Source organism: Aotus nancymaae, unplaced genomic scaffold, assembly GCF_030222135.1.
Source record: "Aotus nancymaae isolate 86718 unplaced genomic scaffold, 86718_ANA_hifiasm-v0.15.2.pri h1tg000025l, whole genome shotgun sequence".
In the NCBI taxonomy this organism is placed as follows: domain Eukaryota; kingdom Metazoa; phylum Chordata; class Mammalia; order Primates; family Aotidae; genus Aotus; species Aotus nancymaae.
This window is the reverse complement of record NW_026988438.1, coordinates 4,053,004-4,080,265: the sequence shown is the minus strand read 5'-3', so window position 1 is coordinate 4,080,265 and position 27,262 is coordinate 4,053,004. Positions and strand designations below refer to the sequence as shown.

The window sequence follows — 27,262 nt, the reverse complement described above, 5'->3', positions numbered from 1 at the left end:
GACACCAGTTTGATGAACATTTACAGTAAGAATTGTGGAGCAAATTTAACTAAAATTTCTAAAATAAAGACTCATTTTGTGTGTGTGTGTGTCTGTGTGTGTATACACATATGCAAATACATATACACATATACACAAAATATATATGTGTGTGTGTATATGTATAGATATCTAGATAGATACATCTTCATACCTCTAAGTGTATATATGTCTATCTATCTACATCAAAAGAAATATAGCATTTTAAAAGAAAACAGATTATATATTCTCAAGGCCAGTTCAATAAAGGTGCGGTTTATTTTTCTTTGGTTTTCAAAATATTATTTGAAATTTAAATATTTACATTTATTAGGGATCAGTTACTTATTTCTCAGTCTTTTACCTTATACAGGTAATATTTCTGAAAATGAATTTTAGGTTAAAACATTGTTTGCACTGAATAGATCTTGCTTTATTATTGATCTTCTTAAGTTACTTTTCATGTATCATAAGCTTCTTCTTGTGGAAGCTAAAGTAGTTTTGAGCTTGGCTTTTGGAGCTTTCCAAATACTGTCAATATGCATTTCTTTATTTAAACAAAAGCATTATCAGGAATGCCTCTTTTCATTTAATATTAAAATTCCCTCTCATAACCCATCATCAGCTCTTTTACCCTATACTATTCCCATTTTTCCAGTTGTGGTCAAATTATACTTAATAGTTGTCATATCGTGAATTAAGCAAATAAAACATCTTACTGTTTCTCTAGATGACTGCTATATACCGCTGTAAAGAAATGAAGAAATATTCTAAAATCACTGGCTACATAGGTAGACTTGAATTAACTTGAATAGACAATAAATCTAGTCATGGAGACTTAATTAGTTAAGTAACTAAGTGTATAAGTTTGTAGAAATAAAACTATGAAGCAGAGAGATTGTATAAAATAGCTGAGCAAAAGACAAAACCACTCTATTTGGCACACAAAACATTTCTCCTTCATAGTCATCAGAAAAAGGATAGCTATTTTGGAAACATTTGGCATTGGCCCATTTGATGATTTATAAGTAAAAAACAAAAATAATCCCTCTCATTTCCACTAATGGAGTATGATCTAGCTAGGTGGGATTTTCCATTTATCATGGCAGAAGTAACATTAATTCAGTCTGTTTATTCCAGTAATCTTAACTAGTTTACAAGTCTGCAACATTGCCCCTTGATTAGCTCTGTGAAAAAGATTTTTTGAAATGAAAGGATCTCCCATTCTTTCTATATTTGGCAGCCTTAATGCTATAAAAATGTCCATTTTGCCACTTCTTTTATATGCTCTGCAGCTGCTTTCTCTCATCTTCCCACTGTGAGATATTAAAAATCTGGTGGGAGTTTTCTCCAAGTTTATCTGGATGAAGAAAAAAAGCCAGAATAAGCTTATACAACTTAAAAATACCTTGAAAATGCAGCGCCTTTAGACTGAGTTCTCTGCAAAACATTAGGGATAACCCTGACAATTGAAGATTATTAGCTGTTGATTTTGAAGGGTTTATGAGAATATGTTGTAAACTAGAAGCTGTAAGTTAGAAGTTGGAAGATTTACTGGAGTGATCTGTAACTGTTCAACAAAACAATGTTGCATAATTAAAATATTTGAAGCTCTGCTTCTTTCTAGGTTCTGCATTTTTATTTAACATAAAATAATTTTCTTTAACACTTGAGTTCTAACATGGAATTACTTTTCAGAACGAGCCTCTTTTTTTTCTTATTCTTTGGCCAGATGAAGTTCAAAGAGAATTATAGACTACCCTGACGTTTCATTACGGGAGATGCAAATGTAAGAGTGTAACATCTTTGTGTGATTCCATGACTGTTCTTCAGAATGGAATCTGGAAATTCAAGTCCTGAGTGATATTTAAGGATTTAACATATCTTACTTTTTGCTAAAAGCAAACATAATTATTACTGTAAATCTTCATGACACATATGTAACCCACCATAAAATTTGTGTTAGATATACTGATCATTGATATAAGTAACGTTGGGATAGCCACAAATAACATCAGTTATAGACATGCATATTTTACACGCAATCATGTACAATTTCAATATGACAATATGTCAAAAGACTAGTTCTGATTATAAAGTAAGTTTTCATGTAGGAGAAAATCATTTCTCAAAAACAATTCTGTTATAGATCTAGATGATAATGCTTGTTTTTCCCCATTTGCATGATATACATAAGTCCTGTCTCTGCATTTGAATCTCAAAAGACATTGACAATGTTAAGACAACTATTTTATATTCAAATAATTCTATTAAAGCTAAGGAAAATACGAAACAATATGAGGTTAGAGGTAATATTCCTTGGTGTATATGCTTATTTTATTGAATCTCAGGTTATTTTAACATTTGAAAAAAATAAGTCTTAAAGAATGGATATGAAAAGACAGCATACCTATAATTAGATATTTTACATGTGGAAATCATAGGGAGGGATGTTGTTTAAGATTATATAGGGTCAAGAAATAGATTACATAGATAAACATAGCATTTATAGATTAATAAAAAAATCAAAGTAATTGAATAGCTGTGCTATGGTCCAAATATTTATGACTCCTCCAAATTATTATGTTAAAATTCTAACCCTCAAGATGATATGGTCCAAATATTTATGACTCCTCCAAATTATTATGTTAAAATTCTAACCCTCAAGATGATGGCATTAGGAAGTGGGGCCTTTAAAATGAGATTAGGTCATAAGAACAGATGTATCATTACTCATATTAGCACCCTTATTAAAGAGGTTCCAGAGAGCTACCTAGTTTCTTCAAGCCATGTCAAGGCAGAGTGAGAAGATGGAAGCCTATCAGGAAGTGTCTGCTCACCAGACACTGAATCTGCTGATGCCTGATATTGGACTTCCCATCCTCCAGAACCATGAGAAATCAATGTGTGTTGTTTATAAGCCACCCAGGCTATGGTATTTTGTTATAGCAGCCCCAATGGACGAAGACAAGCTGGACTGCAAATTAGAGAAGGTGGATTTTAAAGTGTTTTATATGTAATTCTGTCAATAACTTTAAAAGCCCAACCTCCAAAAATAAATAAATAAAAGAACTGAAAATATTTCACTGGGATGAGAGCCCTGGGCATTTTGAAGGAATATGCCATCTGACCTTCAAGAATAGCAAAGTTGATGATTGACATCATACTATATTCTTTCTGATAAATTCAACACAGTAAAATTCAGCCCAAAATACAAATATAACTTAAGATAGATACATAATTTAAGTATGTGATTTATTTTTTTTTGATACAGAGTTTGCTGTCACCCAAGTTAGGGTACAGTCACGCAATCTCGGTTCACTGCAACTTCTGCCTCCTGGGTTCAAGTTTTTCTCCTGCCTCCCGTGTGGCTGGGATTACAGGGACCTGCCACCACACCTGGCTCATTTTTGTATTTTTAGTAGAGACGGAGTTTCACCATGTTGGCCGTGGTGACAGCTGGTTTTTAACTTTTGACCTCAAGTGACCCACTTGCTTTGGTTTCCCAAAGTGCTGGGAGTAACAGGTGTGAGCCACCACTGCCAGCCTGATTCTTAATTAGGATATTTTATGCACAGATTAATCTAAGCAATTTAAGATAATATGTGTGCACAGAAATGTTGGAATGAAATGGTGCAACCAGAAACATTATCCAATACAATTATATCATCCCTCTCCTGTGACATTCTACACTCATAACAATTGTGAATACTTGTTTGATTTTTACCTTTCCTGTGAATTCTAACAAGTATTTATCTAGCATATTTTAAGAAGATTTTACTTCCAGCATTTAGCTCAACAAATATTTGTGTTACAAAAGGATTAATTCAACATGCTTTGCAGAGCAAAGGTTTTTCCTACCTAGATGATAATTCTGTTTTACAGTTTATGCTAAAAATTATTTCATATCCATTATGATATATAAATCTAAGTAGAAGAAAGAGCAGGTAGTTTTAATTTCCATTTTGTGCCTTAGGGAGATTGTTACTTACTTAAGAACACACAAATCCAATTGACAAATCTTGGACCTTTATTTAGATTTTTTTCATAGCAATAAAATTATTTTTGACTAACCCATGGAGGCCCTCTAAAGACTTAGTTTTGATAAGAAATTTAAATTCTGCATGTACACATCTTTTTGCATTCACTTGCAAAACTACAAATAGAAATTTATGAAATAAAAATATCTTGTGCACAATAATAAATTTTAAATTCAATGAACCGAATTATCTCTCATGTTCTTTGTTATTTTTCTCCCATGATGCTGTGGTTAGATTATTTCAGGAACAACTTCCAGTGAAGTGGTCCTGTCCTGCACTGACACTGAGTTAGGTCACGTGGCTTGTTTTGGACAATGGGACATTAGTAAATACGATGTAAGGGGCCTGAAAAGCCCTTGCTCATTGAAATTTTCCCCTTCAGTGCTCCCAGGAATATTTCTATCACCATTGGAAGGATCCCAAAGTAGCCTATAAGAAGATGAAACCATATGCAAAAGAGACTAGCTGTCCCAGCTGAGGCCCAGCCATCTCTTAGTCATCCCATCAGCTAATGGGAGTTCCATGAGGGTTCTATGTGGGGCCAGCAGTATTACTGTCCAACTAAGCCCAGTCAAAATCTCTAACCTACATAATCTAGAGCAAATAAAACTTTGGTTATTATTTGAAGCCATTAAGATTTGGAGTATTTTGTTACACAGCGAAGGGTAACTGACACAAAATTTTAAAAGAATCTTTCAAAAAACATTAAAATAGTATGTATAGGTATATATAATTCTTGCATGTAATTCTTTACCAAGCTTATCAAGTCAGTTAGAAGGACAGTTAAATACCCAAGACATCTTCAAAATTTTCAAGCCAGATTTATAAAACTGCTTCTAAAAGGAAATGATTCTTAGACAAAAGTGAAAATTCTTCTCCATGGTCAAATAATGACAGATAACCACAGACTGTCCCCAAATTAGCAAGTACGGAATCTTGTTTTTCCTTGTGGCTGAGAGCACAGTACTGCATCCTGCCATTTCTCTAGATTGGAAGCAAATCCTAGTTTCCTGGTTCGTTCATGCACTATATGAAACACGGTTCCATTTCCTAGAGTTCACCATCTCTATATAAGAACATTAGTGTGTAATTCTCGCTCCACACACGCCTTTTTATTTTCCTGTTCTCTGTTAAAAATAATAATAAAATAGAGGTCTGATGATGTAGATTTTGGATCCTGCTTTCCAGCATGCCAAATGTTGAACACTTATAGATGGAATTTTGTATGTGAAGTTTAAGGGAAGGAAGATGTTGTGCTCCGTAACATAGGTACTAGCCATAGTATTTAATAAAGTATAAACTGCCAATAAATAAAACCTCATAAAAAGTGTACCTCTGCCTATTTCTACTACCCATAAATAACCTGCCAAAGCTGAAATGTAAAAATTAACAGAAAAAAAGCAGATTATTTAAGAAATTGGATAAAATTACTTGCTCTCCTAAGAAATACATTCATTCGTCCACACCCTGTTGATATTTCTTTGGTTCCAATGGGATCCTGGAGGAGGTACACACAGTGAAAGAGGAAATGAGACTCTAGCCCTAAGAGTGCCAATCATAACTGCACTGTCCATAAAGATGTTTGCATTTGCCTTTCAGGAATGTTTTTGTAAAGATTAGCAACTGTTAGCCAGCAGTAGGCTAGATTCTTCTCAGTCAAACCAGAATACGTACAAGGAGTCCACTGGGAGTACTATTAGAGCAAATCATTTGCCATTCAAAAAAATGTAAGAAAGGGACCTAAAAAGCAATTAATTTAAAAATATTATTTAGGTCTCATTAATTGGGGTCCAAAAATATCAATACTTTCAACGTATTCTCTGAGTGGGTAGCAGAATTTTGAATTACTGAGACTAGTACAGTTTCAAAAATATTTTGGACCAAGGGGCAGAAATAGTTACCAACAATCTGTGTGTCCTTGCCTTTCATCATTTCCCAGCCATCTTGCACCTAAGCTGCACCATTTTACTAGTCAAGATATTGGTGTGTAAATAGAAGTGACACGGGTAATTTACAGGTGAAAACATTTAAGGGTCACTACATAAACTTCCAATTCTTTCTTATTTCCTGTGGTTACCATGGACACCACATGTTGAGATGCAAGAGAGTCAGAATGGGTCTGTGAGTGATTATTTGGAATGCTGAACACGTAGAGTTTGTATGGAGGGTGAGTAAGTAATGAATATCTTAGTGTTATGCCATTGAGATTTGAGGGTTAATGTGTTACTGCAACGTAACATATCCTATCCTGAGCAATACAGAAAACTAATCTGGGGTTACCAACTTTCGAATATGCCAAATAAGATGTTAAATTATAAGCACACACAATTCCTCATTGTATGCCATCATTATGTAAAAGAAATAATATTTTAAAACCAAAAAATACAGAAGGATCATAATCAGGAAGATTCTTTCTTAAACTCAAAAAGTATGGTTTTCTTCTAAATATCATTATATTATTTTTAATTTTTTCATTTTGCTGGCAAAGTTTTATCACGGAATAGTATACTTGTCTTCCAAATGGTATGCAAGAATTCTGGATTAGGTATTTCAAAAATGTCATAGAAGACTGTGGACCCAAAGCAATTAAAAAAGATCACATAATGACAATGTCCAGCTTTACCTGTCTTTCAGTGAGATCCAGATTCACTGCTATCTCGTATCGCCTCAGCCTGGTCAGATAATTATGATGGGCAAATTCTGCTTCAAGTTCTCTGATTTGCTCTTTGGTAAATGCTGTCCTTTCTTTCCTGGGTTTGCTGTTGACTTCCGACTTGTAATTTCCTTCCTGGGAGTCTGAAATAAAAGGAAGACAGAATTGGCAACAACTCATTTATTCAAACACATGCAATCATATCATTCACAGTTACTGAGTTACTACTTGTCCAGGTACTGTGCCAGACATGGAATAAATAGAGAAAAAAGATAGTAAGACTGATGGCAGCTCAACAGGGCGAGATATGTTTCTTATTTTTTTCATCTTCCATCAGGTAACTCACAGCCTAACTGGGAAAGCATGTAATTTTCTTCTTATAAAATATTAACAAAACTTTTAACTGCTTGTAATATGATATTAATATAAATGAAAACCTCTCTAGAAAACAATTTTAGACACGAAGTTTTGTTTCATAAGTTGTTGAACACACGTACTTGAGGTCTAAGTAAGATTGAACAGAGTAATCCTTTAAAAAGTGGCATCTCAGTATATGAGTATTTGAGCAATTCAAACGTTTAGCAACTGGACCATAAAAAATTTTATGCTCAGACTGAGCATATATAAAACTAAGTGTGTACTTATTGGCCTTTTTATCTGTATTTAAGTAAAATTCTTGAGGGCAATAGCAATGTTCTTTTATTTTATATAATACTTAGTCCAACATGGAATCTATAAATAAAATTGTGTTCATATGACTTAAACTATGAACAGAGTTTTTAAATGTGATTTTCATTGTATATAAGATAAACAAAAGATGCACAACACGTAACATCAGTGATTCACAACATCGGATCTTACAATGCAATGTAAAATACCAATAATAATTTTGAGCCTATCATTCCATTTTTCCTCATAAGGGTTCAAGACATAATTAACATATAGCATCTCTTTTATCCTCATAGTATCCCTGAAATGGAGGTTAGAAGACATTCTTAATATACTAAAAACAGAATGTGTATCAATAGTAAAAACACACACACATACACGCAAACACACACACTCCAAGTACAAAGTAATCATACCCAGCTCTAATAAATTATGGCAAATTTATCCTCATTGAAATAGCAACATAATCAAGATAAGGGAGCACATTAATGCTCTCCTGAAAATTATTTCTGGTATCTAGTTATTTTTACACATGTCCAAACAAGCTATGATATCTTAACGAAGTGTGAATACAATTAACCTTTCTAATAGCCCAAATGATAGAAAATTGATGTGGAAAGATGACCATTAACCAAAGGTTTCAAAGAGTGACATATTAATTGTTTTTTTAATTGACAAATGTAAGATGGCATGGCTTATAAAGGATCTTTCTATATTATGGTTTTTCATGCAATAATGCTTAAATATGCTTAGTACAAAATGAATTTTTTAGTGTTCGTTTTCTTTCTATCTGCCTGAGGGATGTTTAACTGAACTAAAGAGGACCCTGCATAATGGAAAGTCACTAGACGTAGCACTTTAATGTAAACACTTTTGTTTTGATTCTTAGAAGAATCTAAGTGAGCCAGATGTAAAGTTTTTTAGATCTAGTAGCAGCGGCAGCAGCAATAGGTTTGCATCGACTTGGCAAACTGACCATTACTTATCCTCTGAAGGATCACAGACTGTTTCACTGGCTGGTGCACTGGCACTATCTAAAATTATTCACTCACTGACCCCATTTCTGGGCTGTCACTTATCCCTGTATCAACTAGCTTCTAACCTTAGCAGGGCATGTGGGGCTTTATCCAGTACAAATGTAGTTTGTGACATGTCATGCACAGGTCGACAGGCCCACTGGGACCAGGTGAGTGACATGAGATGATTTGTGTGCTCTCAGGTTAGGCCATGTTTACACAGTGCCAACTTACAAAGTGAAAACTACAGTCTATCATCCACTTTCCTCTAGCTACAGATTTGCCAACATTCAAATTGGTGGAGCATTTAGCTATTCTGACATTGTGTGAACAACATTTCCAAATGATTGATTTTTTTTAACTTTTCTGTGGGCTGTTCTTGCAGTCTGCAAACTCAGTCACAGTACAGAATATTCAGATAACAAGACCCTCTCATAAGCATTCATGTTCTCAGGTGAATCGAAAGAAATTTTGCCAGTTTGGATCCCCACTTTGCCAAAAATATGTAGCTGATTATTCTTTATGTGGAGACGATGCTCTTTTCCTTTCTGTCAAGCAACTCTGGAAACTGACAGTAAAACCAGCACATTTTTTCTCATGAGCAATTCAATTTGAATGACTCATGGTTAGCATATTCCCTTACGTAAGCATGACTGAACAAATCCAAATTGAGGAAAGCCTATTGACTTCTATTTATTTGAGTTTCTTTGAAAGTGATCTTCTTTAACTTTGTGGTACTTCATAAATACCACAAAGTCACACAAACAAAAACACAAAATATGGGCCAATGGTCAGAAGAACACTCACACATAATGATCTATATAGACACCCATTGTAACTAGAAATATACAACAGGAGGTTTATACAGCCAGTGACTAAATTTAAACAAGAATCTGGCTGTAATTCAATATTTACATCCATAAATTATTTACTGAATGCCTGAGTACCAAACTAAAAATTGCTCACAAAGTGAAATCCAAAGACTAAAATGAAGTAAGTTGTGCACAGTCATATTTATGATAACCACAGAAGGAACCATTAAATTATAACTAAATTGCATTAAATTAGATGACAGAGAGTGGATGAGTGCTTCTTGATATCACTTCCTATGAGAGAGAACATTCATGTAGTTGAGGTGACACCAGTGTTGATTAATCCAGCCACTGCTTTTACCCTCGTACATATGATTCTTTTGTGGTTTCCATCACAACTCTCCTTCTCTTTTATGAAAACACGCTTCTTGGAATTGCATTTCTGGATTCGTATTTCCTACAATCTTAGGGGTTTTTGAAATTTTTTTACTTCTTTCTTTACAGTTTCTCCAAAGCCTATCACTTGCTGACCCTAAGACCTCTACTGCCATCACCTAACAGGACTTTCTTTCGTAGAAAGTGGGTGGACGGTTTGCACCATGCATTTGAAAATCTTCGCATCAGTTTCCATCTGTTTCCCAGCTGTTTCAAGTGAGGCAAAACTCCCTCCCTTGTCTTCAACTTCCCATATCCTATGCCAAATGGTAGGTTTTGAGGGCAGAATCTGCATACTGCCTCCCTTTCTTCCCTACAACCACAAACAAAATGTCACCTTCGGTACAGTATATTCCGACGTAAAATACTACAGCTGTTGTTTTTCGTTTCAGATACTTTAATGCACCTGTGGGTCCACTCACACACACTCTCACCACTTCGAGGAAATGCTGACTTATGTGATCAGGTATGGCTGGCAGTCCCAGGTCTCTAACCTTTTGCTCCCTGGGACTACGCTAATGGAAGAGGTCTGCAATACTTCCGTGGAGGATAAAAACTGCCCTTCAAGGATCATTTCTGTCTAGCATTTAGAACTTCTCCACATGTGACTTTTTATTTCCCCTAGTGCAAGAGAATGCCAAAAGATACTAATGTTTTATTGAAGACAAGTAACGGGAGGGCTTGGTCTGTTCACTAGTGGCGCAGAGTGCCATTTAGTAAAAGAGAAATAAAAGAATGATTGAGTATATTTTTAGCTACTCTGGGTAAAAGTATTAGCTCGTTTAAATTAAGAACATAATTTACCTATGTCTGTAAAATATCAAAATGGAATGGAATGTCTATATAGCTTGGACTAATATAAATTCTTATTTCATATCCTGAAGAAAAATTAATACTAAGCCTCAGCATATTGATGTAACTTTTGTATCAATGTTTTGTAAACTATTCAAAATGAGAGATATTCTGTTATTTATTAACAAAACTGCATAAGCCTGTAGTTATGGAAAGCGAATAATTTTTATGTAGGCATAGGGATTGTGGATGGAGGCAGAAAAATTTATGAAATCATCCTATTGGTGCTAGTAATCTTCACATTTAAAGGGGAAATTGCCTTCTTTATGGGCATTCATCCAACTTGCTGCTCCAGCTTATTAATGAGTAGGCATTTCAGCTTCTCAGTGTTTCTTCTTTTTTCAAAGTAAATAACCTTCTCTGGGAGTTTTTAAACCCTCCTGCCCATCCACTCTCCAGATTTGAGAACCACAGTCATAGTGAGCTACTATGATTCAGGAATGTGTCTATTATACAACAAGGTGTGTGAGGAGTTAAAAATAGAATTGAAAACCACTGTTAGATCTAGAATAGGATAGCACAGAAAACATCTATTATTTCTTGTACCTCTTTGATAGCTATAATACTACTTTCTGTTATAAAGCAAACCCAAATTTCACACACCCAAAAAGGAATTTCCATAAATTTGTAATTATTATTGTAACAGTTGTCTTCAAAATGCAAAAAAAGAAATCATTGTGCCTGCTGAGCAGTGACTGTCAATTGGCAGATGTCCTCTCTTTCACCATCTGTCCTCTCTGCTCCACATTTTGATTATTCATGTGATTGTCTCATATGCTTTCAGGGAGGAAATAAATCAAATAAATCCCAATTTAGTAAAATTGAAGATAGATTAGTTTTTATTATATTTCTGTAGCTGATTATATGTCTTGAACAAGTAATTTATAGAGGATATACTATTTATTCCTGTTAAAGGAATTTAAGTTCATATTTAGTGGTCTATATTGAAAGAGTAACTGTATAACTAAAAATTTTATGTAATAGTCCTTCAATTTAAGTTTATAGACTTGACTTTTTCTCCTTATATTTATTTAGGCTTGTGTTTACACCACTAATTCTTAAAATGAGATCAACCAAAATTTTATGCACACAATTGCATCAGTATTTAGCAATAGCTACTTACATAAGAAAATATTACAATTGCTAACTCATAAAACAATTTATGCTGTACAAAGCAATGATATAAAAAATAAAAGTATGAAGATTTGAGCTGCTTTATAAAATCTATATATTTTATGTTATTTTAATATGAACGATAATTTTAATTTTTGGAAATATCTCATCATACATTTATCATAGGCTATGAAATTTTACCAAAAAGAAAAGAGCAAGTTAAGCCAAGGTTAAATATGTTTGTGTGTGTTTGTGTTTGTGTACAGTGTGTGTGTGGGGGGGTGTATGTAGAGACAGAGAGAGAAACAGAGCAGAAAATAGCACAAGATTTTCCTAAAATGGCAGAAATTTAGTAACTTAGAATGAATATGTATAAGAAAAATTTGCAAACACATATCTCAGAATTTGTGCAAACATAAAATACTTAGGCCCTCCACACCTTAGATGTAGGTGCCTCCTTGAAGTAGGTAATAATATTTCCCTGGTATTGCATTACATTCCTGGAAGAAACTGGCAAGTATTAGAAAAGAGTCTTTCTTTTTGCTTCCTTCTCTCTTCCCCACAGAAAGTTTAGCCATTTTAAAATAGGTACCTAGTATATAACTCATTTTAAGTCCTTCCTTTTTGTGCCCATCAATATATGATTTCAGTTTTACCTTACAGCCTGTTTAGCTGAGACCCTTAATTTTAAATGATGAGATTTTAACGTGTCAGTTAGTTTTAATTTTATCCTTCTTTTTCTATAATTTATTATTATGCAATTCTTCCTCATAATAAGAAGATGCCAACCCAATGGTTCTTCCTTCACCATCTAAGTATAAAGTCAAAGTCAAAAAGAACTAAAAATGTTGATGAAATGAATAGCATGATTAATGTACAATTCCAAAAACATTTAACACAAAGTATTTTTGTTAAAAATATTTCTAAAGGCCAGATACACATAAAATGGTAATATAATGCAATTTACTTCAGTCAAATTTGAGACAGATTTGATTCTTCTAACTACTAACTTCAAAACACTTAACACAAAAACAAAACCAGCACATATCTTCTGGGTAAAAATAAACTTTGTAGATTTTGCTACACAATTCTAGGCTTAGAAAGATGTTACAGAGCCCAGAATTGACTTTATGGCTCTTGCTATATCCAGGGAGAAAACATAAACTAGAGAAAGATCACGGCCATCCATCCAAAAAAACAAGGCACATGTGTCTGAATCTGCGTAATAGTAAAGGACTTCTCAAAGGTCATCACTTGCACCTACAGTGGGACTAGAGGTCCTAATTAAGACTTTTTGATGTAAAACATTTCATTCCATTTTCCCTGCTTCTATTAGTTTAAAGAGGGCACCCCTTTTGTTGGCTCCCTTTCTTACAATGCTTACTACTTTCTGCCACTGTACGGATGATTTGTTTCCTATACTAGAATGTAAGTGTTTGAGGCCATCTCCTGTTCTAGTTTATTCAGACATTGGAGATCAATACAACTAATACTTGTGCCTGGCGCAGTGGCTCATGCCTGTAATCCCAGCACTTTGGGAGGCTGAGGCGGGCAATCACTGGAGGTTGGGAGGTTGAGACCAGCCTGACCAACATGGAGAAATTCCGTTTCTACTAAAATTACAAAAATTAGCTGGGCATGGTGGTGCATGATTGTAATCCCAGCTGCTCGGAAGGCTGAGGCAGAAGGATTGCCTGAACCCGGGAAGGGGAGGTTGCGGTAAGCCAAGATCACACCATTGCACTCTAGCCTGGGCAACAAGAGCAAAAAACTCTGTCTCAATAATAATAATAATAATAATAATAATAATAATACTTGCATTCACACTTATATTTTAATACATGCAGAAGCAATAAGCAATTCAGTGAAGAGAACTCAAGCTTCCATATGTGTCCCGCATTCACCTACTATTCAGCTCTTATGTCAGCAAATGGCCTGAAATTACATGATATTACTGCATCTTTGAGAAGATGGGGGGAAAGAAACTATTTTCACAAATTAAGGACAATGATAACTTGGCAACCGCCAAATGAATTGTGACACTTCTACTTTACAGCTGTCAACAGGGCATAAAGGACCGAGCCCTCTTATGGCATCAGATAACACCATACAGATGTGCAGTGGGATGCCAGAAAATTCAGCACCAATTCTGCTAGTAGTGCAGTGAAACCCTTGGACATGTAACAGGAAAACTTCCATAGAGTTTTTCATTTATATTCTGGAAGATAAGTCCACACCTTCTCAGAGTGTAAGGACTTGCATTTATGCTATAATTCTGAGCCATTTTTGTAGCAAGTCATCATAATGACTTTAATGTATATTTAAGTAGTGACATAGAAATTATTGAACTTTTCATTTATCTTCGTGTCTGCTTTGCTTCTCTGGACTCTTGACTCTAGGTAACTTAAGATTATGAATTTTGACTTCTTCATCTTTGTATTTCTAATACTAAACATCTAATATTCTGCTGTATCTTTGATTTTATGATCTGGTTATAGATTACAATTACAAAGATAGTTACCTAAGGAGACTTGTTCTGTTATAGAAATTTAACTGACCTTCAGCTTACAAAAAGGAAAATCACTGAATATTGCTTTCTATTAACTTTTAAGACATGTTTACCCATATCTCATGTAACTAATGGCAGCCAGGTAATATTATCTTAATTCTATATATATAATGATATCTCCAAATATGGTCACATAGAAAAGTGCCAAATCAGTGTCCCTATTACAAATTTAAAACCAAAATGATTGAATGCTATATCAAGGGAAGGAACATATGGTACAGAGATCAGAGTTCTGAACATCAGCACTATTGACATTTTGGACTGGATAATTCTTGTCACATTTATATTCAATGAAACATAAACACATTCAAAATAAAGATATCCAGTGTGAAGTTGGGACTGTTCTGAGCATTGTAGAAAGTTTAGAACATCCCTGGCTTCTACTCACGAGATGCCTGTAGCAAACCCCAAGATTAATTTTAGTGTTGTCAGATAAAATATGTGACTCCCAATCCAATCTGAAGTTCAAACAAACAATAAATAAAGTTTTAGCATGTTACAAACATTACACAAAGCATACTTGTATATTAAAATGTTTATTATTGTTTGAAGATTCTAATTTAACCAGATATTTGTAGTTTAATTGGTTAAATTTGGCAATCTTACATTGCCAATGTACCCTAAGGGGAAAAATTGCTCCCAGTGGAGAATCATTGCATGTAGATAATATTTGGATGAAGACATCAATAACTTTCAGTTATACAACTCTCTCTAGGGGAGACCTACCTCTGCTACTTATCTGCTTATTCATTTCTAAAATGGCACACATTTTAGAAATTGATTCATAAATTAGAGTGCATTACTTATATGCAAATAACACCACCTTTATACTGTGGTCAAGCCTTATCTCCTCCAAGACATTGATGAGATTATTTGCAGATAAAATTGTCCAAGAAGAGATTTTGTCAGTGCTAATTCACCAAATACATAACTACAGAATAAGTGCCTCTAATAACTTCAGAGGACTTTCCACAGAGAACAGTAAAATGACACATACGGCATCACCATAGAAATTGCCATGTCCCTAAGCCATCCCTTAGAGGTGTGATCATTTCAATCAATTTCAGAAGGAAATATTTCCTGCAATGCATCAAAGCACATAAGAGCTAATAATAACTCAACTATTTGATTACACATATATAATTTAATAAATACTGACTGAATTAATAAGTATTGACTTTGTAGGCACACATTCTAGAAATTGAGGAGATTCTTAAAAACTATCAATTTCCACCTGCTCTCTACATGAGAAAGGTGTGGCTCAAAGTAGCTAAAGGGCTCATCAATGATCGCATATAGTCACACAGTGTTTCTAGGCCTGTGTCATTCAGCTATAGAAACCAACAGGAATACATTTTATGAACTCCTGAAATATCCTTTATCTACTGCATGGCCTTTTCACAACAAGGATTTGAGGACCCCTGCCATTTAATTGTGATACTAAATATGGTTATGTAAGTTAAAATACTTAAATAGAATCTTGATTACCAACGATTCCAAATACACAGATATTAAGAGCATGGTCTCTGCTACTTATTTGCTTATTCAACCCCTATTGCCTTCACTGTGCTCATCTTTAACACAGAATTTAAGTGAAGAGGGTTAAATGAAGTAAATTACGTAGAACAATGCCTACATATTGTGGGTACTCGATAATCAATTATAAACTCTGCCGTTATTAGGAGAGGACTGAGGTCTAAGGCTTTAGCAATTGAAAATTATGCATTTGATAAAATCATGTATCAGAATTAGTTTTTTAAAGTGTAGGAAAATTTTGTTTTTAAAATGGACCTCAATCTAAAAATCTAAGAAGTTAGGAATTTACACAGTGACTAGCAGAGTTCTACTTTACATTGAAAAAATGATTAGGTCCCTAAAAGTAGCTATGTATTATTTTTGGCTAATGTACAAATGAAGCTAAAGGTTTAATTATGATTTTCCAAGGAACCTGAGGGCAGGGGGGTGACACTTTACAAGGCTTAGTGGTATCAATGTACGAAATTTTATTTCCTCTGAAAGTTTTATAGGGAAATTCAACAAAACATAACCAAACCTGGCGTGTCCAACAAAGTGGAGCCAGATAGTGTGCTTGTGTTTGTGTGAATGTGTGTGTTTCTCGTCCTTTAGGGTCCTGGCAAACAGGTACATACATTTAGGAAGATAGAAGTCACATTCTACCTAGTTGTTAAGATATAAAAAGTTTAATTAATACTTTTAAGTGGATTTTTAGAAAACCCAAGATAAGAAGTATTTACTGAAAACACAAGCCAATTCTCTTAAATATTGTGCTCTTATTTGTTTTCTTAGAAATATTCTCTAATTACGAGTTTCTTCATATAAAGGATTTGAAAAGAAAATCACTTAAATTTTTTTTTCTGAAATAATCGTATTGGAAGATTAATGACCAAGAATTTATAAATTGATTTGCTTTATTTTGAAAGTATAATAGACAAATTATAAACAATAATAAATAATGCATAAAGGTAAGGAAATAAACCTAATTAACAAACAGTAAACAACATAGGGTTCTAGCCCAGGCGTCAGTTTCCTTTTGACTGTACTAGCGAAGTTAAATGCTTTGTGATTTATTTCATGTTTGCAGCAGTACTGGCAAGAAGGAAAACAATCTCAGGTTGATGAATCTGCCTTATAATCAAATTATGATTGTTTTTGCAAAGATTTCTCTCAATTAGAGAGCATCTAAATCATTTCTTTGAAAAATCTTAAATTCAATTATGCATGCAATATAGAAATTTAAGAACTTAAATGCAATTATTATCTGCCTTAGACCATTTCGTGCCGCTATAACAGAATACCTGAGTGGGTAATTTATTAAAAAAACAGAAATTTATTTCTGACAATCCTAGAGGCTGAGAAGAAGTGCCAGATCAAGGCAGCAGCATCTGGTTAGGGCTTTCTTGCTGCATCCTTAATGGCAGAAGGCAGAAGGGCAAAAGAGCATGATCCCATCCATACAAGCGCATTTCATTGTGGCATTAATCCATTCATGGGGGGTGAAATCCTCATGACCTAAACACCTCCCAAAAGGCTTCACCTGCCAACACTGTTTCCCTGGGGATCAAGTTTTCAACACATGAATTTTAGGGAACACATTCAGACCACAGAATTATCCATTCATTCATGATATTTTTGAGACTAAGATTAAATGTAAAAAATTTTCTACACCTATTGCTGATCTCTACCAAGACAGCATATAAATGATACAGCATTAAAATTTATGTGAATGTGAAGCTTTTATCTAAGTCTTGCAGGCAATCCTTGGGTTGTAATTTTATAACAAATTCAGGCACTCCATCAAAACTCACAATTATTTTTTCAAATGTCATAGGTTACAGCTTATAATTTTTGGAATAATTCATAAGCTTATTACAGTTAGATATTAGATAGCATTCAGTATTCCATTACATGGTGGAGAGAAAGGGACTTGAAGCACAAACATTTTTGTTTTACTTTACACCTATGCTGCCAGCCACAGAGTACAGGCTTACTCCTAAAATACAATTTTCCAATACACACAGACACACACACATACATACACATGCACACTACACTTAAAACATACCAACTGCTAATCTTGCAATACTTTTCAATAAGCAGAAAAATCTTAGTATTACCCAGTTTTTATGTTTTTCATTGATTAAACAGAATTGTAGTTATAAGTATACCTGTATAACTTACATAGTTTTGTTTACAACTCTTAGTATTTAGAAGAAAAAAAGACTAGGGAATAGATCAGGGGCTTTGAAGCCAGCAGACTTGAGTTGGACATCCATTGTTGCTACTTACTATGTGGTCGTCTGAGCCTGGTAAGTCTTTTGAAATTTAGATTCTCCATCTCAGAATCCACAAGATTGTTGAAAAGAGGAGAATTAGGGAATTTAAAGTGTGTATATCTGAGACACAGTATCAATTCAATAATACAAACCTACTATTAGTGAAGTTAAACTTAAAACGTACCATGAGTAAGATGGTACTGTCATATTTTTGGGCCTTTTCTAAGTCAAATTTATTAGTTTTCAAATTTCGTTTGAATCATTTAACTCTCATTTAACACCTAACATTTAGCGAAATACATCTTTCTTTCATTTTTAGTGATACTGAACTTAGAAAGAAGTTGATTTTATTTCCTACCTCTTTCTACCCATATGTATTTTAAAAAGATCCACAATCTTCACAATTTCTTTAGGCAATCAGCAAGAGTTAGGTATGTTTACTTTTAAAAAGTTAATAGGTTATGAAAGTCTGTATGCATTCATTTCTTTCATATTTTACAGATTTGCTGCTAAAAAGTGGAGGCAAATTTAAAGCATAAATTATTTTTTCTGAGTGCAATGAAATGGCATTAACTTTCATTTTCCAAGTAAGTCAAAATAAAGAGTATGTACATTTGTATGTGTGGGGGCATATATATTTACAGTTACAATTAAAATACTTATTTAGTCGTCATTGGTCACATTAATTTAGTGAAATTCATGCAATTTTGTACATACATAGAGCACTTCTATATCTTTTTTATTTTTTAGGTTCAGAGGAGTAAATATGCAGGTCTGTTACATAGGTATACTTCCTAATGGTTAAGTTTGGGCTTCTAGTGAACCCATCACCTAAACAGTGAACATGATAGTATTTTTCACCCTCTCCGCCCTCTCCCTCTCTCCTTTTGGACTTCCCAGTGTCTACTATTTCCATCTTTGTGTCCATGTGTACCTATTGTTTAGCTTCCACTTATAAGTGAGAACATATGGTATTTCAGTTTTTTTCTGAGTTATTTCACTTGAGATAATGGCCTCCAACTTCATCTTTATTGCTGCAAAGGACAGGATTTAATTTTTATGGCCCTGTAATATTCCAGGGTGCATATATATCACATTTTCTTCACGCAGTCAACTGTTGATGGACATTTAGGTTGATTCCAAAAAATTGCTATTGTGAATACAGCTATGATAAACGTGAACAACAGGTGACTTTTTGATACAATTTTTTTTCCTTTGTGTAGATATGCAGTAGTGTAATTGCTGGGTGAAATTATAGTTCTTTTTATAGCTGAGAACTCTCCATACTGTTTTCCATAGGGTTTGAACTAATTTACATTCCCGACAGTGCATAAGCAGTCACTTTTCTCTACATCCTCATCGTCTCTTATTTTTTGACTTTTTAAGAATAGCCATTCTGACTGTATGAAATAGTTTCTCATAAGGGTTTTTATTTGCATTTCACTGATGATTTGTGATGTTGAGCATGTTTCCATATGTTTATTAGCCACTTGTAGATCTTCTTTTGACAAGTATTTGTTCATGTCCTTTTTCTACTTATTAAAGTAGGGTTATTTGTCATTTTCTTGTTGATTTGTTTAAGTCTTTTAAAATATATTCTGGATATTAGTCTTTTGTTGGATGCATAGATTTGAATATTTTCTTCCATTTTCAAGGTTTTCTGATTATTCAATTAATTATGCTTCTTGCTGTGCAGAAGCTCTTTAGTTTTAGTAAGTCCCATTTGTCTGCTTTGGTTTTCACTACATTTTACTTTTGAGGTCTTAATTTAAGGCCAATTTCTAAGAGAGTTCTTCCTAGATTTTCCTCTTGGTTTCTTATACTTTTGGGTCTTATGTTTAGATATTTTATCCATCTTGAGTTAATTTTTGTATATAGTGAGATATAAGCTTCCAATTTCATTCTTCTGCATGTAGCTAGCCAGTTTTCCCAGAACCATTTATCAAAAACAGTGCCCCTCCTCATTGTTTATTTTTGTTGACTTTGTTAAAGATCAGCTAGTTTTAGGAGTGTAGCTTTATTTCTCAGCTCTCTGTTCTGTTCCACTGATCTATGTATCTATTGTACCAGTACCAAACTGTTTTGGTTACTAAAGCCTTCTAGTATAGCTTGAAGTCAGGTAATGTAATATCTCCAGTTTTCTTTGTTTTTTTGTTTTGTTTTGTTTTGTTTTGTTTTGCTTATGATTGTTTTGTCTATTTGAGCTCTCTTTTTTGGTTCCATGTGGATTTTAGAATTGTTTTTCTAATTCTGTGAAAAATGACATTAGTAATTTAATAGGAATTGTGATGAATCTGTAGATTGCTTTGGGCAATATAGTTATTTTAATGACATTGATTCTTCCTATCCATGGGATGTTTTTCCACTTTTTTGTATTATCTATGATTCTATCATCAGTGTTTTGTAGTTCTCCTTGTAGAATTCTTTCACTTCCTTAGTTAAATGTATTTCTAGGTTTGTTGTTGTCAATGCTGTTTTGGGGTTTTGTGGGGTTTTTTTGTTTGTTTGTTTTTTGTTTTTTCTGGCTACCGTGAATGGGACTGAGTTCTTGATTTGGTTCTGAGCTTGAGCACTGTTGTATAAAATGCAATTGAATTTTATGCATTAATTTTGAATCCTGAAACTTTATTGAAGTCATTTATCCAGTCTGGGAGTCTTTTGAAGGAATAGAGTTTTCCAGATATAAGATCATGACATCAGTGAACAGAGGTAATTTGACTTCCTTATTTCCAATTTGAATGCCTTTTGTTTCTTTCTCTTGCCCAGCTAGGACTTTTAGTACTATGTTGAATAGTAATGGTGAGAGTGGGCATCTTTGTCTTCTTCCAGTTCTTAAGGGGAATGTTTTCAAATTTTCCCCATTCAGTATGATGTCAATTTTCGGTTTGTCATATGTGGCTCTTATTATTTTGAAGTATGTTCTTTCAATGCCTCTTTTATTGAGGGTTTTTATCATGATGGATGCTGGATTTTAACAGATGCTTTTTCTGAGATTATCACATGGTTATTGTTTTAATTCTGTTTACACAGTGAATCATATTTATTGATTTGTGTATGTTGAACTATCCTTGCATCCCTGGAATTAAACTTACTTAATCATGATGAATTATGTTTTTTGATATGTTGCCAGATTTGGCTTCCTAGGATTTTGTTGAAAAGTTTTGCATCTATTTTCATCAGGGATATTGGCTTACGATTTTATTTTTATTGTTGTTGTTGTTGTTTTTGTTGTGGCCTTGCCATATTTTGATATCAAGATTATCCTGGTAGAAGGAGTTAGAAAGGAAATTCTCCTCCTTTATAGGTGATTTGACTCTTTTCTTTAGCTGCCTTTAAGGTTTTTCCTTCATTTTGACCTTGGATAGCCTGATGACTATATGTCTTGTTGATGTTCGTCTTGTATGGTATATTGTGGGTATTCCCTGCATTTCTCATTTCGGGATGTTTACCTGTGTAGATACTAGGGAAATTTTCTTGAATTATCCCTTTAAACATGTTTTCCAAGGTGGTTACTTTTTTGTCTTGTCTCTCTGGGAAGCCTTCAAGTTATAGGTTTGTTTGCTCCACAAAATCCCATATTTCTGAAAGTCTTTGTTCATTTTTTAAAATTATTTTTTCCTTTATTTTTTGTCCAACTGAGGTAATTCAAAAGTACAGTCTTCAAGCTCTGAATTTTATTTTTTTTGTTTGGTCTACTTTACTGTTAAGTCTGCCACAGTGTTTTGAAGTTTCTCCAGAGCATTTTTCATTTCTGAAGGTTCTGTTTCATTTTATTTAACATATCTATCTTGCCTTTTGCCTCCTAAATTGATTTTCTGGTTTCATTGTGATGATTTTCAACTTTCTTTTGGATCTCGTTGATCTTGCTTACAATCCATGTTTTGAATTACTTATCTCTCATTTCAAAGTTCTCATTTTGGTTAGGATCCATTGCTGAAGAGCTAACATGGTCCTTTGGGAGTGTCACAGCATTCTGTTTCTTCATGGTGCTAGAATTCTTTATGCTGGTTCCTTCTCATCTGCAGAACTGTCACTTCTTATTTTTGAATTTACTTTCATTTGAGTGAAGGTTTCCCCCACTTGCGGGTGTAACTATTGCATATGTTGGGTAGGGTCTTTTAGCTTTGCTTCTTTGTGCTTTTAGGGCGCCAAGGCTCTATATGAATTCCTTGGCTGGAGAGAACATTAGTTTAGTGGTTTGCTCAAGTGTTAATTATTTGTATGTTGTAGTAGTGATGTGCTGTGCTGTGGTCAGACTCACTGTCTCCTACAAGGATAAAATGTTGGTGGCCTAGAGAGGCTTATCTTGTTCCTCAGTGCTATGCAGTTCTGTCAGCAATTATATTGAGTTGTGCAGTTTATGCTACAGGCTAATAGGTAGCTCTTGCAAGTAAAAGTCAGTTGAGTGCCTTACAATGATGCCGGAAGTTGTGATGGGACATGCAGTTTGACCTCCCAGCCACTAGGTGATGCTTGTAGCTCAGAGGCTGTTGCACTGTTGGCAATGGGATTTTTGGCTGGCCTTCATTGATCAAAGGAAGTACTGGTATGTCTCTGTTGAAGCAGGGCACTGGGAGTATGTTCTACACTCTGCTACCAAGGTACCTGGAGGTGGCAGAGCTGGGTGGGGCTGGGTCAGGCAACACAGCCACCAGGCTCTCCAAGGCAGGTACAAGCATGGACCTTGGTCAGGGTCTAGGGACAGCTCTCAGGCCACCGGGCCAACCCTTCAGGGAGGGACTGTGCCACAGAGCTCACATAGGGGAACAGGGGTGACCTGGGGTTTTCAGCCCAGCAGACAAATGTGGAGCATGTCCAGGGGAGTCTCCCTCCCACATCCAGCCCAGCAACAGGACTGAGCTCACCCCAAGTTGATTGTTCTCAGATCACTGAGCCATTTTAGGCATTCTGGACTATGAGACTCGCTGAGGGAAAAACTGCAGCTATCAGGCCACATATCCTTCACATTCCAGTCTCATGAAGGGAGGGGTGCCCAGCCCCTGTGCTGCCACACTCTTCTCTGTTTTCTAACAGTGGGGGCTCCTCCTGTACTGAAGATCAAGTCATCAATCCCATTTTCATGCCCCTATGCAGTGTGCTTGAGTCTTGGGGAATTGGGACCAGATCAGCAGTTTTGTCCCCTGGCCCTCGGGGTCAAGCATCAACTGTGATGAGGTTGGTGAGCTACTCCCAGGCCACCAACAAAACAGGGCAATGCTGTGGCCCCACCTCAAGAACAGCCAAGCAGGCAGTCTTGGTTGCAGGGGTGGCTGGCAGGCAAGGAGATATGTGTTTACGATGCATCTTGGTCCCTTGACAATGACAGTCGACCTGTCTTGGGTGCATGAGAGTGCCTGTGCCCTCTTTTCTACTAGCTGGGCAGACACTATTCAGTGCAGCATGAGGGCCATGAGAAATGAGCACTCAGAATCACATTTTCACTGCAGCTGCCCAGCATAGTAAAGCCTTCTATGCAGGTTCAAGCAGTGCCTCTGTATGTTCTCCATTCAGCTCCCTCTGCCATTCCAAGGGTCTGTAGGGGTTGTGGAAATTCCTATTCCTATAGCCAGGATCTCAGAGGTCCATGGCTGAATCTGGTGCCCCAGCGTTCCCTCTTTTGCCCCTTACTATAGAATTTCAGTGTTTTCTTTAAAAATATTTGTTCAAAGTGTTTCACAAGGAATCTAAAAGGTCAAAATCCTTCTTGGCCTGAAACAGAGGAGGATGGAGAAGCATTTGGACCCAGGAAAGTTCTCCAAGAGAAGGTGAATCTGCTTCTGCACCTTGGATAGATCTGCAACACAGCCTTTCCTGTGATGTCACTTTCTGCAGCTCACCTCTTTGCTCCAGGATTTGAGGGAGGTGCTCTGGACATGCTTTGTGTAGTTGCGGAACCCAGAAGGATGAGAACGCAAGCCTGGCCTCAAAAAGAATATCTAGATTTTTTAAATTGTCAATTACTTATGCAATACATGAATCTTTTACTGGAGTAATTTACAATAAATTATACATAGTTGTGTGCTGGAAGGAGGGAAGAAATGCTCGTTTTGTACAATTTGCCACTTTCCATGAAGTAAACACACCCATCAAAGGGGATTCCAATCAGTAAACTAAGGTAATGTCAACAGGGTCACAAACTTCCTGAAAAGTTAACAGCCAGATTCCTAGAGCCCCTACTCACCAGCCCCAGAACACCCACTGCTGTAATAACCCTTACTATTTCACAAACTAAATCCTGGTATTCAGAAGTTGTCATAAAATGATAGAGGCCAATCTCCTTAATGATAACCTAAAGAAGGAAGATTAGGCTCAGGATGTATGATTAGCTAATTTTAAAGTTCTCTCAATGATCAGACAGCAGTATTAAAAGCTATATCTAAAAGTTTATCTATAAAACTGACAATATTTTTCTGATTCATTAATAATCTTTCTTGTACTGTTAATCTGACAGTCAAATCACCAAAATACGTAAATAACAGAGGCTATGCAAACGTCATCATGAGCAAGGGAAATGCTAGGAGTTGCCATACATAAGTGCGAAAGATTTGTTTTTAATTATGTGCAACACAGAGAAAGCAGTGTTCTTTAAATGAAATACCCATGACAAAGCTAAAGCATTGAAAAAAGATATCAAGGAGAAACCAACTATCCTTTGATATCCAAATATTAAAATGTAAAAGCATAGACATGATTTCACACCAGTGAAAAGAAACACCAAACTCCCAATGACTGCAATAATATTTTCCTTTTAAGATAGATATTCAAATTATTTTTACTTGAAAATATTTCTATACTGAAATTACTTAAGGAATTTACAACTTAAACAGAAATGTAAAGAACTGGCTGGTAAAAAACACCCTTGGTAGTAATTGAGTATTTGAATTATCTGGGGACTATCAACAAAGAAAGAAGTATTTCTCAAGTGGTCTATTGACTGTCATGCTATTTTAAGTATTAGATAATGTAAGTAAAATATACAGAGTGCCTGACCACTAGAAAGAGTTGGCTTACAAATAGTAAAAAGAAGGGAAATTATCACAGAAATCTATATAAACCTTGTATTCTGAGGATGTATGTTAATATTTTTATGTCACAAGCATTTGTGTGTGCATGTGTGTATGTCCTCATGGCAGTACTAAAGGAAAGTGTTTCTGTTTTATATATTCTCTTTAAGTACAGGATCAAAGGGAATCTTTCATAGTTGGACACCTACTATTCAAAACTAAGAAGGATGTTTAGGTGATTTAATATCTATGTTAGTAGCCACACAATAAATGCTCATTACTCTGCACTAAAACCCTACATTTTGTGGTGATAGCTATGAAAATAAGAATAGCAACAAACTTGGCATAAAAAAACCTCAGTTCTCGTCCTTGATTGTCTGATAGTTTTAGCACCTCTACTCTTAGTTCATTCCCTGACTTAAAGATTCTTGTAAATGAACAAATGGGATAATATATGTGAAAATGTTTCATAAACTGCCCCATAAAGAAACATAAATTTCATCTTTGAAAACTTTCTATAGCACTTTGAAAATAAATCTTCACAATATAATTGTATATTTTCCTTCCCAAACTTTCTATTATCCCATTATCATCTCTCACATAGCTACACATCTACTTCTTTCTGCTCTGGAATATATGATTTCTCAACTGAAGGACATCCTATTTGTAACAAATAAAGTTCAAAATTTGAGTTTGACATAGTCATTAAAATCCACGATGCTAAAACTCTGGGTTAGTGAAAATATTACTCGTTTGATTATATTTTAAATCTTTATTATTTTACAAGCAGAGCTCTATCATATTTATCTATGAAGCAATGTATTCTTAAAAGAAAGTACTTCAAGAAACATAAGAACGTTTTCATAATGGGAGGAGAAATCTTCATAATTCATAGCTACATTTAATCAGAAATTTGAAAATAGCACCAATGTTTGTCACTTAAAAAACAGAATATGAAAGACTGATATACGGCCGGGCGTGGTGGCTCACACCTATAATCCCAGCACTTTGGGAGGCCGAGGCGGGTGGATCACGAGGTCAAGAGATCGAGACTATCCTGGCCAACATGGTGAAACCCCGTCTCTACTAAACATACAAAAAATTAGCCAAGAATGGTGGCGCGCACCTGTAATCCCAGCTACTCGGGAGGCTGAGACAGGAGAATTGCTTGAACCCAGGAGGCAGAGGTTGCGGTGAGCCAAGATCACGCCATTGCACTCCAGCCTGGGTAACAAGGCGAAACTCTGTCTCAAAAATAAAAGAAAAAAAAAAAGACTGATATACAAATTAATGAATCAGCATTTGCTCTTCTCTAAGGTGACAGTTGATTTCAATTAATGTTTTCTATTTATTAGTATTCTGCTATCTTCAAAACACTATATGGGCTATGTTGCAGTGCTTATATCAAAATATATTTCCTACATTAAAGGCAATTTATATACATTATTATCTACACATTCAGTACATTTATATATCTGGACAACCCTACCCCCCACCCAAGTAACAAATATAGCAAGTATACATTTATTATGTTAAATTATAGCTAAAGCTTGTACTTCGTTTGATGCTCCTAAGACTACTATATTAGAAATATTCCTTAATTTAGGTATTTCAGTAATTCTACAGGAAGAAAGTTTTTATTAGCTAAGTATACTTTTTGATAGATATCATGTCTTAAAAATATTAAAGTTTCTGTTGAGAAAAAAGTAATCATCCAATTCCCAGAAATTTATGACACTTAGACATACATAAAATGAGTGTGGGAAGAACATCACAATGCTTATTTTTACCAATAATCCAAGTTTGCCTCATGAACCCACCATAGCAGTATCTCAGAGAGGTTCTCATGCTTTCTGCATTAAATGGTAAGACATTTCCAGACATGTGGCTCAAAGCTACATTTTAGTAAATTCTCTAGCTAAGCTCAACAAGCATTAAGATTCTGCTTGTTATGCAAGAGTCTACTTTGATGGTTCAATTTCTTTGTCTTCTCGTATTACACTATTTCCTTTCCTTAGCAACCTTATGCATTAGCATAGACATTCTCAAGGATAATGATCTAGGTTCTAAAACGTAAAGACAGGAAGCTCAATTTTATGGAACATGAAACTAAAGGTGCTGTGAATAGGCACTGCATACTAGTGGCAAGGCTAGATGGCTGAAACTTTATAATTGTTTGTAATAGCCAACAGCAAAAACAAATCACGGTAAGTTTTATGATTTCAATTTTCTTGAATTTGCTAAAATATAGTTTCTCATTTTAAAAGATAATCACTTAGTAAAACAG

At 34.9% G+C, this 27,262-nt stretch overlaps 1 protein-coding gene across 1 annotated transcript in view; it reads right to left on the bottom strand.

The window, feature by feature from the left end:
* MEOX2 (mesenchyme homeobox 2) overlaps window positions 1-27,262 on the bottom strand; it is an 82,215-nt gene that overhangs the window by 16,587 nt on the left and 38,366 nt on the right. The window contains exon 2 of the mRNA XM_012450717.2: window positions 6,682-6,854. Coding sequence (XP_012306140.1) covers window positions 6,682-6,854 — 173 coding nt within the window. The remainder of the gene's footprint in view (window positions 1-6,681; window positions 6,855-27,262) is intronic.